The sequence below is a fragment of the Myotis lucifugus genome, unplaced genomic scaffold, assembly GCF_000147115.1.
Source record: "Myotis lucifugus unplaced genomic scaffold, Myoluc2.0 scaffold_196, whole genome shotgun sequence".
NCBI lineage: Eukaryota > Metazoa > Chordata > Mammalia > Chiroptera > Vespertilionidae > Myotis > Myotis lucifugus.
Window position 1 is genome coordinate 1,354,987 of NW_005871244.1, and position 16,703 is coordinate 1,371,689.

The window sequence follows — 16,703 nt, forward strand, 5'->3', positions numbered from 1 at the left end:
GGGTATTTAAAATGACCTACAAAATATATTAAAATGTGATAATTAAGCCAAGGGGAAGTACAGATAGGAAAAAATAAAATGTAATAAGAGGTGAGATTATCATAGAATACAGTATGTAAAGTCCTGTTCGCTTGCTAGGGGTGGATCAAACATTTGGCTCTGAGCTTTCTAGTAGCTAATGGGAAAACAAAGGCAAGAAGGGCATGATTCACTTATTATCTCAGCCTTCCAAGAGCAATCCAGTTCTTCACTCTACCACTAGGTGGCGTGCCTTTCCACGTTATTAGATTACAGAGCCAGCCCCTCAATGCAGTCCTAAACTGAGCCTAATATTAATAATAAACATTCTTTCTGAATTACATACCTGGCTATTTACCTTCACCATTTAGTACTAGTGCAGATTTGTGGAGAAGCTGTTAATATCCCTACTTTAGTGATAAGAAGACAGGTTCAGAAGTAAAATCTCTTGCATAAGCCTGGATTCCAAATTAGATCACCGATTTTTACACCACGTTGTCAACCCGCAGTCATTTGGAAAGCCCAAGACAGGTCTTCTTATTTCTAATTGGTGGAATTCTTGGGACGTTCTCGCTGAGTGGAGGGTTTTCTTAGTGCTGCTGCCACAAAATGCAGTTGGAGTCAGAGACTAATTTTGGCCCTGACACTTAAGGAGCTGTTTTAGACCAGGAAAATCATTTAATCTGCGTGCCTCAACTTCCTCTTCTGTCAAATGGGAATGACTAAATCTTCTTCACTTAATTCTGAAGGTGGTATGAGGATAGCATGGAGAAAGAGATGTGAAACACCCTGCAAAGTAGAAAACACTATAAAGTAATGTATTAAACCCAGCATTTATTGAACGCCTACCATAAACTGGGCACTGTGATAGTGGTGTAAGGCAATACTACTCAAAGTGTGGTCCATGGGCCAGTGCCAGTCCACAAACTGTTTACTACTGGTCTGAGACAAGAAATTGAAAGTAAATGTTTCAAAACCTTGACAACAATTTGACAGAATAATTTTGTTTGTTGAATATAATCATTAAAAAATTGGGCATGTATTTTGAATGTCTCTGTATTGATTTCATTTTTCTAGTAATTCATTTTTATTGTAATTTATAAAAGTATTGGAACATGATGGATTTGGGGGGAAATTGTTGTTCTTCACAGATGGTTTGAAAACCACTGCTGTGATGAATATAAAGGAAGTATAGGCCATGGACCGTGCTCTCAAGGACCTCTCACACTAGGGGGTGAACAGGTACCACCTGGTTCCGAGAAACCACTAACATTGTTCCATGTGCTTCAGTCCTTCACAGAACAGAAGACTATACAGATCTGGATGGACTCAACAGATTAGAGACCTGAAAATCCTCCAAAGCACTCCCTAAACAAACTCTTATATTTGCCCCGTTAGCATACCGGTAGCACCAATGTAGATAGAATTGGACTTCTCTCAAATATTGGACAATCTGATATGGCATTTTTAAAAAGTAAAATTTCTCATAACTATATGTCAAAAAGTATGCTGGGCCCAATGAAAGAACTATAAAGACTGGGATTTGCATACCATAGACTTTCTAGTATATGCTCACTAACGGGGCCGACAGGGTTTTTCTTCTGCTGGCAGTAAGCTAACTAACTGGCTCTTCAATCTGAACACTATCCTTGACAGGCTATTCAAAAATTTTTCCATATAACTTTTTAAGATATATAATTGAATGGGTAATATGCTTCAATAGCAAAAAATGGAGAAAGTACACAACTCCACATCCTGCTTTTCTCACATACTATATACCATAGAGAATTTTACATAAAGAGCTTTCTCATTCGATAGATGTACCATTATTTATTAGATCAGGTCTCTATTGATGGACATCTGATTGTTTCTCATTTTTTGTTATTGCAAACAGTGTTACAGTGAATAGCCTTGTACACACAGGAGTGTATAACAAGCTGTCAGCGATCAGTGGTGACTCCAAGTGGTAACATGGGTGTACTGCACCCAGCTTATATTCACTATAAATCACTCCTGCCCAAGCTCTCCCAAATAACAACTTTATTCCAAGTAGAGCCAATATGCTCACTCTATAGAGGTAGCTTCATGACAAATCTGCTTATAACCAGATTGCTTGAAATCATAGTAGTGAGAATAAAACATCCCACATTTGTCCAGAGGGCAAGTTTCTTTGACTCAGAGAAGCAGCCTTGATTTCTAATCCAGGTGCAGAGCTTCAGATAAGAGGTATCTGGACACAACATTCCACATCTATCTTTGCTTTGTGGTTCCCAAGGAAACAGGACTCTGGATTCACAGCCTGGACCTGATGTTGACCTCTTCACACAGCCGGGTTTTGACCTCACCAAAACAATGCTTCGTTTAAAATCTACCTAAACTCCACCCTTCCCCCTGAATCCTATAATGAGTTTTTTTCTTTGTTTGTTGAGATGTCCCATGGTTTTTCTGGTGTGGGGTTTCCCTCATTGCAATGGGTCAAAAAGCCTGACTTAAACAATTTTATTGATTGATGAGAGGGAGAGAACGAGGGAGAGGGAGAGAGAGAGAGAGAGAGAGAGACAGCCATCATTCGTTGTTCAACTCATTCATGCATTCATTAACTGATTCCTGTATGTGCCCTGAACGGGATTGAACCTGGGGATTGAACCACAACCACAACCTTGGCATATCCAGACAATGCTCTAACCAACTGAGCTACCCAGCCAGGGCAAGCCTGACTTTTTGGATTACAGATTTGTCCTTGGTGGCTTTGCACTGACTGGGTGTTTTGTATCCCTGGCCCCTTAGCTTGCCCAAAGTAGGCATTGAAAGTTGCTCACTACAGTAGGCTCGTAATTAGAGTCCTGGGGTTCTAGTTAGATTACCTGGATTGATTATATGGATTCTAATCTCAGTTCCACCACTAGCTAGTTAGCAGGATCATCTATAATAATAAAAGCATAATATGCAAACTGACAGAATGACCGAACAGCAGAACGACTGTCCAGATGACCTTCTGGACGACCCTCCAGATGACTACGCTATGATACACACTGGCGCCAGGCCAGCCAAGGCAGGTGTGATGTGATTGGTCGGGAGGCCTTGCCATCACCCCATGATCGCCTTGCAGAGGGATGCCCAGGCCACCGGCTGGTGACGCTGTGGCGGGTGTGCGGGGCAGGCCAGTGATCACCCTGCAGAGGAGGCCCAGGCCAGCCAAGCGATCGCACCCCATGCCTGTCACCTGCAGAGGGAGGGGACCAGTGGCAGGAGAAAGGGGGGGGCAGTGTCGTACAGATGGCAAGCAGTGGCAGCGGCATGTGTGGGGCCAGATGCTGGCAGCCGGGGGAAGGAAAGCCCAGATAGGCCTTGATCGTCGGCCAGGCCTAGGGACCCTACCCAAGGGGTCCGGGATTGTGAGAGGGTGCAGGCCAGGCTGAGGGACACCCCCCCAGTGCACAAATTTTGTGCACCCAGCCTCTAGTCTTACATAAAAGTCAATGCAATTGACGTTTTTTCTTCTGTAAAAGGAGGTGCTGTGACTTATAATACTAGGGCAAGGGTTTTGGCGTCTGGTAGACCCACTTACTATCACTTACTAAGACATGTGACATTTGCTTTTCTGAACCTCCCTTTCTATTTTAATTATTAAAATGGATAAAATACTAAAAACTGCCATGTAGATTTCCCAGTGCAATGAGAATCAAGTTGGCTGTTACAAGCATCACTATATTTGATCACTATTCTTAACTTCCACTATGTGAGTTAGGACAAGTTAACCTTTCTGTGTCCCTGTTTTCTTAGAAATAAAAGTGGAGAAATAATAGTCCCTAAACCAATGGGGTTATTGTGGGCATTAAATGATATGAAAATAATAAAGGTCTTGAAAAGTGTCTCACATATTATTAGAGGCTTAAAATTCGTGAGCTAATAGAATTAGTATTCGATTTCTACTACTAACTACTCTGAGGGCTAGGAGCTCAGGATAAACAGTTTCATGCTAAGGACAAAACCAAAAATCGTTCCGCAGGCTCGAAACAGTGAAACACAATGCAGTACTTCTCTTTCAAAAGCAATGGACACGCCCAGCAGTGGGTTGAGGGCCTGCCCAGTCCTCATTAAATATGGCAGCGAGGGGGGGGGGCTACCTATTGCGGCTGCGCAAGCGTAAACCCCTCCCAGCTCCTCGATCTCAGCTGCAGTTTAGGTCCCGCCGCCACCCGAGCTGGCATCGCCCCCTCCCGGCTTGCCCAAGGTGTGGGGAGAGGGCCCCCGCCAGGGCGCGCAGGCGCAGACGCCAACTGTGCTTGGCCGATACTTGGCAAGGCGCCCGTCACGTGAGCCGCGCGCCCGCTCAGCTCCCTCTCCTCCCGGCAGGGCTGTGAATGAAGCTCAGCCGGCTACGTGGGGCGCTAACTCAACTTGGTGTTCTGGGCGCCAGAGCCAACTGAGCGCTCGGCCCGCCAGCCGCGGACACGGGCTCCACCGCTCCAGATCTCGGCGACAGGTAAAGACATACGAGCTGTCCCTTCCCCAACAGGTCCTTCGCGGCCCGCTGGCTCCTGGCCCACCCCCCAGCACCCCCTGCGTTCAGCGACAGGGAGAAGCGCTCCCCCGCTGGCTCGGCCCCCTGGAGATGGGGGTTCCCCAAGCCTGGCCGCCGCCTGGCACTCGAAGGAGTTAGACCGGCTAGTTCTAGCCAGCGAAGGGTGGCATCTTCTCGGGAGCCCAGCCCTAGTCTCCGAGCTCTGGTCCCTGCGCCGTCCCAGCAAAGTTTTCTCGCGGAGCGGCGCCAAGCCCGCCCGCTTTTGAAAGGGGGAGGTTAGCTGCAAGGCGTCCCTTTTCCAGATCTGGAGCAGGGTGGCTTTGGCTGGAAAGCTCTGTCAAGGCCCCGTTCTTCTGCCTCCTGCTCGGGACTCACGGGGTGGTGTGGGTCTTACTAAAAGTGGAGTCTAAACTCTCAGAAAACTAGTTGCTGCTAGTTTTTCTTTTCCCACTTAGCGGAAAGGCGGTTCTTTCCAGATTGTCCAGGCTTGCGCCTGAGTGCCTTCACCACGAAGGGCTTTTCCTTCACATGGATGCGCCTTTACCTTACATTTCAGAGCAAATCAGTTTCCTGGACTGCCAAGTGAAGCTGTACCTGTGCGCCTGATAACGTCAGTGTAAGCTACCTCGACTAAGTGAAGGAAATCCAGAAGTGTGGAGCATAAAAGCCAGTAAGAATCTGCTTTACATAAACTCCAGACGTTTATTAGCAATGACCTGGGTTGGACTTCAGAGATGTTAAATTTTGCTTGTTTCCACCAAGCGTGGATCGATACTATGTAACTGCACCCGAAATAAGGGCGGGGGTGGGGGGGGGTGGGAATAAGGCAAACCCAAACACTGTTCCAGGTTCCGGAAAAGTAAGTCCTTGGAGCGCTTTTTTTCCCCCTGGCGAATCCATCCTAGGACTTTGTGGATCTTTCTTTATGCAAAACATTGTCTTTTCTCTGTTGGTGTTTTTGAAACTAGTGTACACCATTCGCACTTTGTCCTTAAAACATCCATTAAGAAGGCCAAAATGATCACTCTGAAGTTTCTGTTAGTCTTCAGTACATCTGTGCTACTGCTTTCATTTCACGGTGGAGGTGTTACATGTATAAAAGCTATGGAGCCCAGCCAGCGTGGCTCAGTGGTTGAGCTTTCACCTATGAACCAGGAGGGGTTTGATTCCCTGTCTGGGCAGGTGCCGGGGTTGAGGACTCCATCCCCCATGTGGAACGTGCAGGAGGCAACTGACCATTGATTCTCTCTCATCATGGATGTTTCTATCTCTCTCTCTCCCCTTCCTCTCTGAAATAAATAAAAATATATTAAAAAATATATTTTGAATGGGGGAGGTTAGATTTTTATGGTTTCTGCCCCCTACTGGGGATCGAACCTGGGACACTTCAGTCCCCAGGCCCACGCTCTATCCACTGAGCCAACCCTGCTAGGGCCGATCAAAATTTTTTTAAAAAATAAAAGCTATGGAAATAGCAATGTGCTTTGATGTTGACCAGGTCAGAAAGGTGAGAACTTTTTCTTTAAAAAAAGCAAGTTGGCTGATATGCTCAGTCAAGGAAAACCAATTTATTAAGAACTTGTTTAAATGGACAAGCAAAGTGTTCAATATATTAAAACTTGAAATCAAAGTAGTCAAATCTTTCATTTCCTCCCCATTCCTAGCGCCTTTTAAAAAATGTTTTCATTGATTTCTTTTTTTAGAGAGAGAGAGGGATAGAAAGATAAAAATATCAATGTGAGAGAAACACCAATCAACTACCTCCTGTATGCTCCCTACTGGGGATCAAGCCCAAAACCCAGGGACCCAGGCATGTGCCCTGACTGGGATCCAAACCAGTGACCTCTTGGTTCATGGATTGACACTCAACTACTGAGCAACACTGGCTGGGCCCTAGCATCTTTTATATCCTTGCAAATAGTATTGTCCTAAGGTGGAATTTGACATTTTAAAAATAGGAATGAGCTGGATTGATTTGACTTTACTTAAATTAGTATTTTATTTTTTCTTTGGTCTTTCTCCACACCCTCCCCCATTATAAAAGCAACATACTGCCCCACCCGGTTTGGCTCAATGGATAGAGCGTTGGCCTGCGGACTGAAGGGTCCCAGGTTCGATTCCGTTCAAGGGCATGTACCTTGGTTGCGGGCACATCCCCAGTAGGGGGTGTGCAGGAGGCAGCTGATCGATGTTTCTCTGTCATCGATGTTTCTAACTCTCTATCCCTCTCCCTTCCTCTCTGTAAGAAGTCAATAAAATATATTAAAAAAAGCAACATATGCTCCCTATAGGACATTGGCAAAGTGTGGAAAGTATAATGAAGCAGAGAGGAAGAACCACACAGAAGGCATCACTCTTTTTTTTATTATGCTTCCTTCCTTTTCTTTTCCTATATAAGATTTATTTTAAACTTTAAGTAGTCACAAAATTTGCTGTCCTTTCTACAATTTCTTTTAATGTGAAGTCGGGGGTTTGGGGAGGGCATTGGATATTATGCTGCTCTTTATTTCCCAAAGCATGGAACATCAAGTTAGGAAAGATGCTTAACAATTATCCAAGCATCTATTCTTGAGATTCCAAATCCCATTTGTTGAAGGTCCCGTGATTCACGCAGAATTGGACAGCACTCAGTGGCAATGTGAACTGACTCTTGATCCCCCCATTTTATGTTTCTGCAGCGATCCCTTGCTGCTTAGGGGGAACTTGTTACTGCCTGTCTGCATATCATTGAAATAGAGACTTAGGGAGGGACAGGAGATCATTTTCAAGGATTTGAAATATTTTTTTAAATTCAAGTTTCCATTTTTTATTTACATTTTCAGGGCTGGGGCTTGAACATCTGTCATAAAGTAAGACCACACTGCTGCTGTTTCATCTATATCCCGTTAAAGCCTCCCTACAAAACTGGGGTGCTCTGGGAAACTGAGGCTGTGACCCCAACGTGGGAGTGGATAGGATCAACATGGCCATGTGGCAGGGTAAGAAAATTAGCCCTCATTCCTCTAACTGGTTTTTCCTCCTTCTCGATCTTCCATCCCTAGTTCCCTCAACCTCAGCCAGTGGCAGGCAGCCAGCTGTTTCTTTAATTTAACCCTTTGTCTTCACAAGGACAAAGCATTTGTGTTTGGAAGAAGTTTCTGCTAGCTAGAAGTTAAAAATATTTTAAAGTGGGGATGGAGGGGTGGTGGGGGAAGTAAAAGGAAAATTTCGTGCCAGAAGCATTTCCAAAAAACTTCCTTTGTTTGAACATGTGCTTGTGGGGGTTATATATGAGGAAACAGCATATTTTTTCATATTTGTGTTTTTCATTTGTTCCTGGCAATTTTCTATCATAAGGTTCTCAAAGGTGAAGGAGACAGATGTCAACACCTTCCTAGCATCCTCTTTCCAGTAAAAACTTTAAAGCATATTTAATGTTACAATGTTTATGTTTGGTGATAGAAGGAAAATGCCTGTTTAATATTATGAATTACTCAAGAGCAAAGCTCACTGATATCTTGCCTGCTGGATTATATCTCTTGTGAAGCTGTGAATTGCTGCTGGCACAAAGTTGTTTCTTATTTTTAGTGGGGTTGATACTATCCTTTGGGATAGTATCAGAATTTTCAGGGGTGCGTGGGATTTTTATGTTATCAAAAGGGAGTGTAGGTTTAAGACATGATAGAGAAACTACCCAAATTGGTCTATGACCCACAAAAGGTTAAGGATGGGGTAGAATGAAGAGTTCAGATGTCTAGATGTCTATAAATACTCAACAGGTAGGTTTGTTGGTGTTCTAATGTAGCTTTAAAAACTGTATCCTGTTGGTTATGGCTTCAAGTATGGAGTCACAAATGTAACAACTATTTTTTGATATAAGAGGATTGTCAAGTTAAAGACATTTGTTGAAATGGGATTCGGCCTGTATGCCTGCTTTGACTCACACAATAGGCATTTATCTGGAGCAGTTTGAATATTCTTGTTAAATCTTGAGATATTCATTCATTCAATAAACAAAATACAGAGTTGAATAATACACGGGACACTAGACAGTTCCTTGTCTTATGGAAAAGACAGACAAATAAACAAAAATTGTGTCAGGCTGAATAAGTGTTATAATAGGGAGAAGTACAAAATGCAATAGATGCCCAGAGGAAAGCATAATGAACTCTGAGTTTTGAGCTGGTCTAAATAAATGAGTGGGAATTTGCCAGATGGGCAAATGAGAGAATTGCATTCTGGGCAGACAGAGAAGCACTGTTTGGGAACTTCCAAGTTGCTCTGTGTGCCTCGTGTGAGATGTGTGGGGCATGACCTCAGATGAAGCTGGGAAGGTAGTTGGGGGGTCAGATAAAAAAGAGCCTTGTATGTTCTATGGAGGACTTTACACTTTATCCTGAAGACAAAGATTCTAAACATGTCAGTAACATGGTCAGATTTTGTTTTAGGAAGATGACTTTGGCAGCAGTGTTGAAGTGGGGTTGGAGCTGGATAGAATGAAAGCCAAGAGCCATTTGGAGAGTTTCTGCTTTAGGGAAGAGATGGTAAATGTCTGAGCAGAAACAGGAGCAACAAAGATAGAATGGAATGAGTTCTAGAAATGTTCAGTGACCAGATGTGGGAGGAAGTGAGCCTGGGCCACTGGTGTTATTCACTCAGATGGGGAATGTGGGAGGTGATGAGAAGTGCATGGGGATGGATTGTAGGAACACTGTACTTCGTTTCGTTTTGGCTTGTTTTGTTTGAGACACCTGTGGGCTGTCAGGTCACTGTTTAAAAGCCAATTATGAAAATATGGGACTGGAGTTTGCGCAGGTGAGGCTCTGAAGTATTGTTCTAAATGATGCATAAAAAGCACATGTGTTTTGTCTGTGTTCAATGGAAATGTCATTAGTAGTTAATGATTTATTTATTTTATAATACATATATTTTAATGGATAACAATTTTTAATAAAAAGGTAATTAATTATTTTCTTAATAAATAATATATTTTGCTATCTCAGGCCCTGGAATCTGATCTGTCTAAAATCACATTGGAGTAAAACCTAATTTTTCTAGCATTAGCGAAGAGGGGACTATGACACATAAGTAACTACAACACATTTCTTGTTTTGTGCAACCTCTGAAGTGAAAGCATTATACAGTAATAGTTTGGGTGGCAGTATAGTATAGTAGTTAAAAGTATGGGTCTGGGTTCAAATCAATTGGTTCCATCCTTTGATAGTTGTGAGACCTTGGGCAAGTCCCTTAATCTCTCTGTGTCTCAGTTTTCACCTTTGTAAAATGGGGATAATAATAGGACTCACTTTATAGGGTTGTTGTGAAGATTGAATTAATATATGCAAAGCACTTGGAACACAGTAAGTGTCCTATAAGGTGAGTGCCATTATTACTAGTAGTGAGACGTCTAGAATATTGTGTATCATATAATAAGTGCTCATTAAAATGTAGCAATAGCTGTTGTTTCTACTACTACACTTCTACTACTATTATTCCCTGCAGGCAATTTCATGTTGTTCTTGGAAGCCCCACACTGTGGTAGTCTGTTTGGGTCTCTAGTTAGAGGTTTAGAACTGAAGAGATCCTTAGAAAACCTCTAGCCCAACCCCCAGAGGTTAAGTGACATGCCCATGGTCAAACAGGTTGATAGTAGTGACTCAGGTCTCCTGATCCCTTATTCCAATTTTCTTTCCATGGGCTCATGGAAGAGGGTATGGGTGGGCCTTTCAGCTCATGGAAGCTCTGAGTCAGTCTCTGAAGCTAGCTGAGGAACTCTAAGTGCTAGAGGAAGCCAAGTTTCCTTAATTTCTCAAGTCACCTCTGTTCAGTTCCTCCATGGAGAACTGGATCAGAATTCCCATACCTCTTAAACATGGCCAATGTAATTATTTTGACTTCTTGATGGAGCCCTCTAATACATTTCCTGGCCACTTTAAACAGAGTGTACTGGACATAATTTAATATTTTTTGCTAACTCAAGATCATTATTAATAACATCAATTTTTTTGGCTTAATAGTCAAGGAAATGTTAAAGAGAAGACTAGCCAGTTTGGGATGAGATAAGGTTGAAGACTTGTGTTGTCAGTTGTTGTTTATTTATCCAGTTAACATTTATGGCCCTGGCCAGGTAACTCAATTGGTTAGACTAGACGCAGTGGTTCTCAACCTTCTGGCCCTTTAAATATAGTTCCTCATGTTGTGACCCAATCATAAAATTATTTTCGTTGCTACTTCATAACTGTAATGTTGCTACTGTGATGAATCGTCATGTAAATATCTGATATGCAGGATGGTCTTAGGCGACCCCTGTGAAAGGGTCGTTCGACCACCAAAGGGGTCGCAACCCACAGGTTGAGAACTGCTGGGCTAGAGCATTGTCCCCATATGCCAAGGTTGTGGGTTTGATTCCTGGTCAGGGCACATACAAGAATCAAACAATGAATGTATAAATAAGTGGAACAACAAATTAATGTCTCTCTCTCTCTCTCTCTCTCTCTCTCTCTCTCTCTCTCTCTCAAATCAATCAATCAAATAAATACATTTAGGAAGCACCAGTTGTGCACCAGGCACTATGACATAATGGTCAGTAAAAACAGGTATGGTCTCTGCTGTCATGGAGTTTACCAAAGTAGCATTTCAAATTCTTGAAATGTATTGAAATGATTTGGAAAAATGATACCAATATAAATTTAGAAGGATTAAAATAGTTTCTTAATAAAGGAGGGGGTGCATCAGAATTGCCTGTGGTGCCTTTAACAATATTTCGGTTCAGCTTTCACCCCCGCTCCCAAATTGTGATTCAGTCTTAAGACATGAGCATTTAAAGAAGCTCTGTAAGCAATTCTGATGTGTAATCCTGTTTGGGAACTGCTGCATTAAAGAATCTAAAATTTTTTAAAAAGAGAGAGAAATGATAAAGGAACTAAAAAATATAGGAGAATATATAATCTTGGGGTAGGGAAGATATTTATATGTATTATATCAAAGGTAGAATAATAAAGAAAATATTAACATAATTAAGTATATGAAAAATTTAAATTTCTGCACAAAATCATAAATAAAGTTAATGAGGAAATAGAAATAATTGCAACAAGACTCATTATTCTTTTTTAAAAATATATTTTTATTGATTTCAGAGAGGAAGGGAGAGGGAGAGAGAGAGAGAGAAACATCAGTGACGAGAGAGAATCATTGATTGGCTGCCTCCTGCATGCCCCACTCTAGGGATCGAGCCTGCAACCCAGGCATGTGCCCTGACTGGGAATCGAACCATGACCTCCTGGTTCATAGGTCAATGCTCAACCACTGAACCATGCTGGCCGGGCAAGACTCATTATTCTTAATATATAAAGATTTACAGAGCAGTAAGAAAAAATATAAGTATTTTACTAGAAAATGTGCAAATGATGGGAATAAGAAAATACATAAAAGAAGAAATTTAAGTCGCTAGTAAACATGAAAAATATTCTTAGTAGTAAAGGGGAATTAAAATGGCGTATCATCAGTCAGAGAAAGTACCATCTGATCTCACTTGTATGTTGAATCTGATGAACAAAATAGAAACAGAGGCATGGATACATAGAATAGACTGACAGCTGTCAGAGGGGTGGGGGTTTAAGGGCTGGATGAAAGAAGGTGAAGGATTAAGCTACATAGACACAGACAACAGTGTAGAGATAGTCAGAGGGAAAGGGGGGTGGGGTAGGTAGAGATGGGCAAAGGGTGGGGGAAATGGGGATGGAAAGAGACTTTGCTTGGGGCGATGGGTGCACGATGCAGTATGATCTTGTGAACCAATGTCACCTTAATACATTTAATAAAAAATATAAATTGTTATACCATTTTCTCCAATGAAATTTGCAAAGATTAAAAAGGAATGCATGAGAAAACTCAGTGTTGTTGAAGACATTCTCACACACTTCTGATGGGAATGTTAATTTGGCAATATTTATCAAAACCTTTTGACCCAGTACTTCCTTTTCTTGGAATTTATCCTAAGGAAATAATGAAAGATGTGTACAAAGCTGTATCAATAAGGATATTGATTGCAACATTTTCTATAGTGGGAAAATTGATGGCACTTGGATTCTGATGCATTGATACAGTGGAATACTATAGTTGCTAAAATGATAATGTATAGTACTATTTACTAAAATAGAACTAGGTTCATGATATGATGTTAAAGGGTGGGGCAGAGGGAGGCTGATCTCAAATTATCAATAGTTAAAAGTCTGGGCTCTGAGCTTACAGCTGGATTGAAATTTCAGCTTTATTAACTGCATGATGTTGGGAAGTTACTGACTTTAGTGTTCTTCAACTTCCACATCAGTTCAAGATGGATAAAATAGCAGCAAAACAGCAGAGAACCTAATAATTCCCAACTTGTACACACACATTAGGATCCTCTGGGTATCTCTTAAACCCACCCACACTCAGGCCTTACCCAGTCCAATTAAATCAGAATCTCTGGGGACAGGATTTTGGAAGTCCCCCCAGGTGACTCCAATGTGTAGACAAGTTTGGGAACTGCTGAGTAATGCATAGGGTAGCTGGGAGGACTGAATGAAAAATCACAGTGTCTGGCATGTGGTAAGTACTCAATTCATGTTGACTGTTGTTAGTAACTGTTATTTTATTTATTGACTTACTTATTTTTGGTTAATCCTCACTAGAGAATATTTTTTCCATTGATTATTTTTAGAGAGTGGAAGAGAGAGGGAGGGGAGAGGGGAGAGAGAAACATCAGTGTGAGAGAGACACATCAATTGTTTGCTTCCCACACGCTCCCTGATCAGGGCCAGGGATCGAACCTACAATCCTTTGTTTAGGTACACAGGCTGATGCTCTAACCACTTAGCCATACAGGCTGGGGCAGTAACTTATTTTTTATAGCATGATCCATTTTAACATATGTGCTTGTGTCCATGTATGTATAATATAAAGAAAAGTCTGGGATATACACAAAAGTATTTAAAAAGAAATTACAGTTAACTTTAGTTTTGCTTATTTGTATCTTCCAATTTTTCTGTAAGTAACATGGTTTCCTTGTTAATTTAAAAAAGGATAATTTCTGAAGGAAATATCAGATATATGTGTGCCATACAGCTTTATATACTAAGGTATTTATAATTGTGAAACACTGAAGACACAGTTTCCATAGTAAGGGGAATGTAAGTAAATTATAGTAGATCCATAGAGTAAATTATCTGGCCATTAAAAATCAAAAGTAAGGCAGAGGAAAATCTTCATGATATAATGGAAAAGTATGGGATTATTCCATTACTGGCTTTTTAATTTAAATGCTAGAGGCCCAGTGCATGAAATTTGTGCAAGGGGGTAGGTGTGAGGGGATGTCCCTCAGCCTGGCCCACACCCTCTCGCAATCTGGGACTTCTCGGGTAGGGTCCCTAGGCCTGGCCAGTGATCAGGGTCGCCTATCGGAGCTTTCCTTCCCCCTGCTGCTGGCAGCTGTCCCCGCCCCCGCCACTGCCACTGCTTGCCATCTGTGCAGCGCTGCCCCCCCTCCTCCGCCACCAGTTGCCTCCCTCTGCGGGCGACAGGTGTGGGGTGCCATTGCTTGGCTGGCCTGGGCCTCCCTCTGCAGGGCGAATGCTGGCCGACCTGCACATCTGCCACAGAGTCGCTGGCCTGTGGCCTGAGCCTCCCTCTGTGGGGCGATCCATTGCCCAGCAGAGGGAGGCCCCGACTACCCACTGCAGCACCACTGGCCTAGTAGCTTGGGCCTCCTCTTTGGGACAATTGCCGAGCCCCCTCCCCTGATTGATCGCCCCACTGGCTGGTGGCCTGGGCCTCTCTCTTTGGGGTGATCAATTGCAGAGCCCCTTCATCGATCACCCTGCAGAAGGTGGCTGGGCCTCCCTCTGTGGGGTGATTGTGGGGCGATGGCAGGGCCCCCTGACCAATCACATTGCACCTGCCTTGGCTGGCCTGGTGCCAGTGCATGTCATAGCATGGTCATCCGGAAGGTCATCTGGATGGTCGTTCTGCTGTTTGGTCTTTCGGTTGATTTGCATATTACGCTTTTATTATTATAGATGGGTTTTTGTGTATCTCTGTGTTTCATGTTATATACACACCTATAAATGTAACAATCAATAGAGAATGGAAGGAAATGAAACAAAGTTGTTAAAGTGGCTATCTCCAGGTAGTAAGATTAACTTACTATTTTTCTTTTATAATACTTTCCAAATTTTATGCAATGAATATGTATTACTTTTATAATCAGAAAAAAAGTATTTGAAAATGTGATATGAAATAATAGTGCCTCCTGCAAGGAGTGAATTGTATGGGCTTCTGGACAGCTGCTTCAGTCATTCTGTGTCCTATCTCCAAAATAATAATTAAAAAAAGAAACCAGGCCCCTGAGGGTTTGGTTAGAGCAGTTTTTTTTTTTTTGTTTGTTTTGCTATTAGTACTTTCTCAAGTACTCTTGTAATTTTTGACTGCCTCTCCTCTTGACTCCAAAAACTCTTGGGGAATGAGAGTGGGGGCAGGGAGATTGTACAAAAAATGGAGATGACAGTGTGGGAATGAAATAACAAGGCAAGGTGGAAATATATCAGGGTAAGCATGAATAAGGCAGAGGAAAAATGTAATAAAATAGTTGCGATGAGAAATGGTTCTATTGGCTTCAGATCCAAAGGAAGCATGTTTCCACCTTGCAGTTTTTGTGTGTGTGTGTGTGTGTGTGTGTGTGTGTGTGTGTGTGTTTTAGCACATCACAGTGTATTTGTAAACACTGGGGCCAGGGGGGCATCACAGAGTGTTCAGTGAATTGATGACTGTTCAGTGAATTGATGACAGAACTTCAGTGTGAAATCTGGACAGCTGTGTGGCTTGATAGTTGGACTACTACCACCTACGAAAAGCCATCTGTTCCTGCCTGTTGACCAAAATGTTAGTATCTGCGTGACTCTCAAACGAAAGTTATCCTGTTAGAGCAGGAGTAAAGAAACAAAGCCCCTTTCCCCCCCTTTTTGTCTGTCTGGCCCAGTGTCTCACCTACAGCAGATATAGAAATTAGCTGTTTTTCTGCACTGTTGCCCTTCTACAACTCCTCAGTGGGGCAGGATAGGTGGGGAACCGATTATGATAAAAAGCATTGGGTAGGGGATAAACCAAAATAATTTTCCAGCCCTGGCTGGGTGGCTCAGTTGGTTGGAGCATCCTCCTGTACACCTAAAGGTTGTGGGTTCGATCCCTGGTTGGGGCCTATGCAGGAGGCAACTGATCGATTTCTCTCTCACATTGATATTTCTCTCTCCCTCTCTCTCAAATCAATAAAAACATATCCTTGAGTGAGGATTAAAAACAGAACAAAACAGCCCAGCCAGCATGGCTCAGTGGTTGAGCATCAACCTATGAATTAAGAAGTCATGGTTCGATTCCCAGTCAGGGCACATGCCCGGCTTGTGGGCTTAATCCCCAGTGGTGGACATGCAGGAGGGAGCCGATCAGTGATACTCTCTCATCATTGATGTTTCTATCTGTCTCCCTCTCCCTTCCTCTCTGAAATCAATAAAAATATGTTTAAAAAAAAAACCCAGAACAAAACAATTTTTTAGACAATTTTTCTCTAAGATCCCGCCTTTCCTTCCCAAGCAAACGGTTGTAGAAAGAACATGGGCCTTGGAATCAGATACACGTGTATTTGAATCCAGCTCAGCCAGTTGGTAGCCAAAGTGACCTAAACTCCAAAAGCCTCAGTTGTCTCATCTGTGAAGCATGGTATCTGGAGACTGACTCCCTAGGTTTGTATCCTGGCTTGGTCACCGCTAGTTGTGGGCAAGTTATTTCATGACTTTTTGCCTCATCCTCTTCATCTAGAAAATGGGGTTAATAATAATCATACCTACTCTTAGAATTATTGGGAGATGAAGTGAGTTAATATGTGCATATACGGCCTTTGAACATTGCCTGGCACTTGTTAAACACTGCGGTACATGAGAACGAGAATCACCAAAATGCCTAATAACAGCAGGAAAACAAATTGATATGCTCTTAAATGGATATTTTCAAACTGGAAAGGGTCTTTAAGGGTAATCTACTGCAAATGTCTCATCTTGGAAAGCGTGAAATCAAGGCCAGTCACTGCCTATTTCGCTCTGTTGCATTACACTGCCTCCTCTAGGCTTGAGTATTTTATAATTTCTGCTAGATG

The 16,703-nt window shown here is 42.5% G+C and overlaps 1 protein-coding gene across 1 annotated transcript in view; it reads left to right on the forward strand.

Moving 5' to 3' along the window:
- The first annotated feature begins 4,228 nt into the window (after nucleotides 1–4,228).
- The window catches only part of CLCN5 (chloride voltage-gated channel 5), a 157,499-nt gene continuing 145,024 nt past the window's right edge, over nucleotides 4,229–16,703 (forward strand). The window contains exons 1-3 of the mRNA XM_006097204.3: nucleotides 4,229–4,504; nucleotides 5,100–5,213; nucleotides 7,366–7,521. Of these exons, the coding sequence (XP_006097266.1) occupies nucleotides 7,506–7,521 (16 nt within the window). The 5' untranslated portion in view covers nucleotides 4,229–4,504; nucleotides 5,100–5,213; nucleotides 7,366–7,505. The remainder of the gene's footprint in view (nucleotides 4,505–5,099; nucleotides 5,214–7,365; nucleotides 7,522–16,703) is intronic.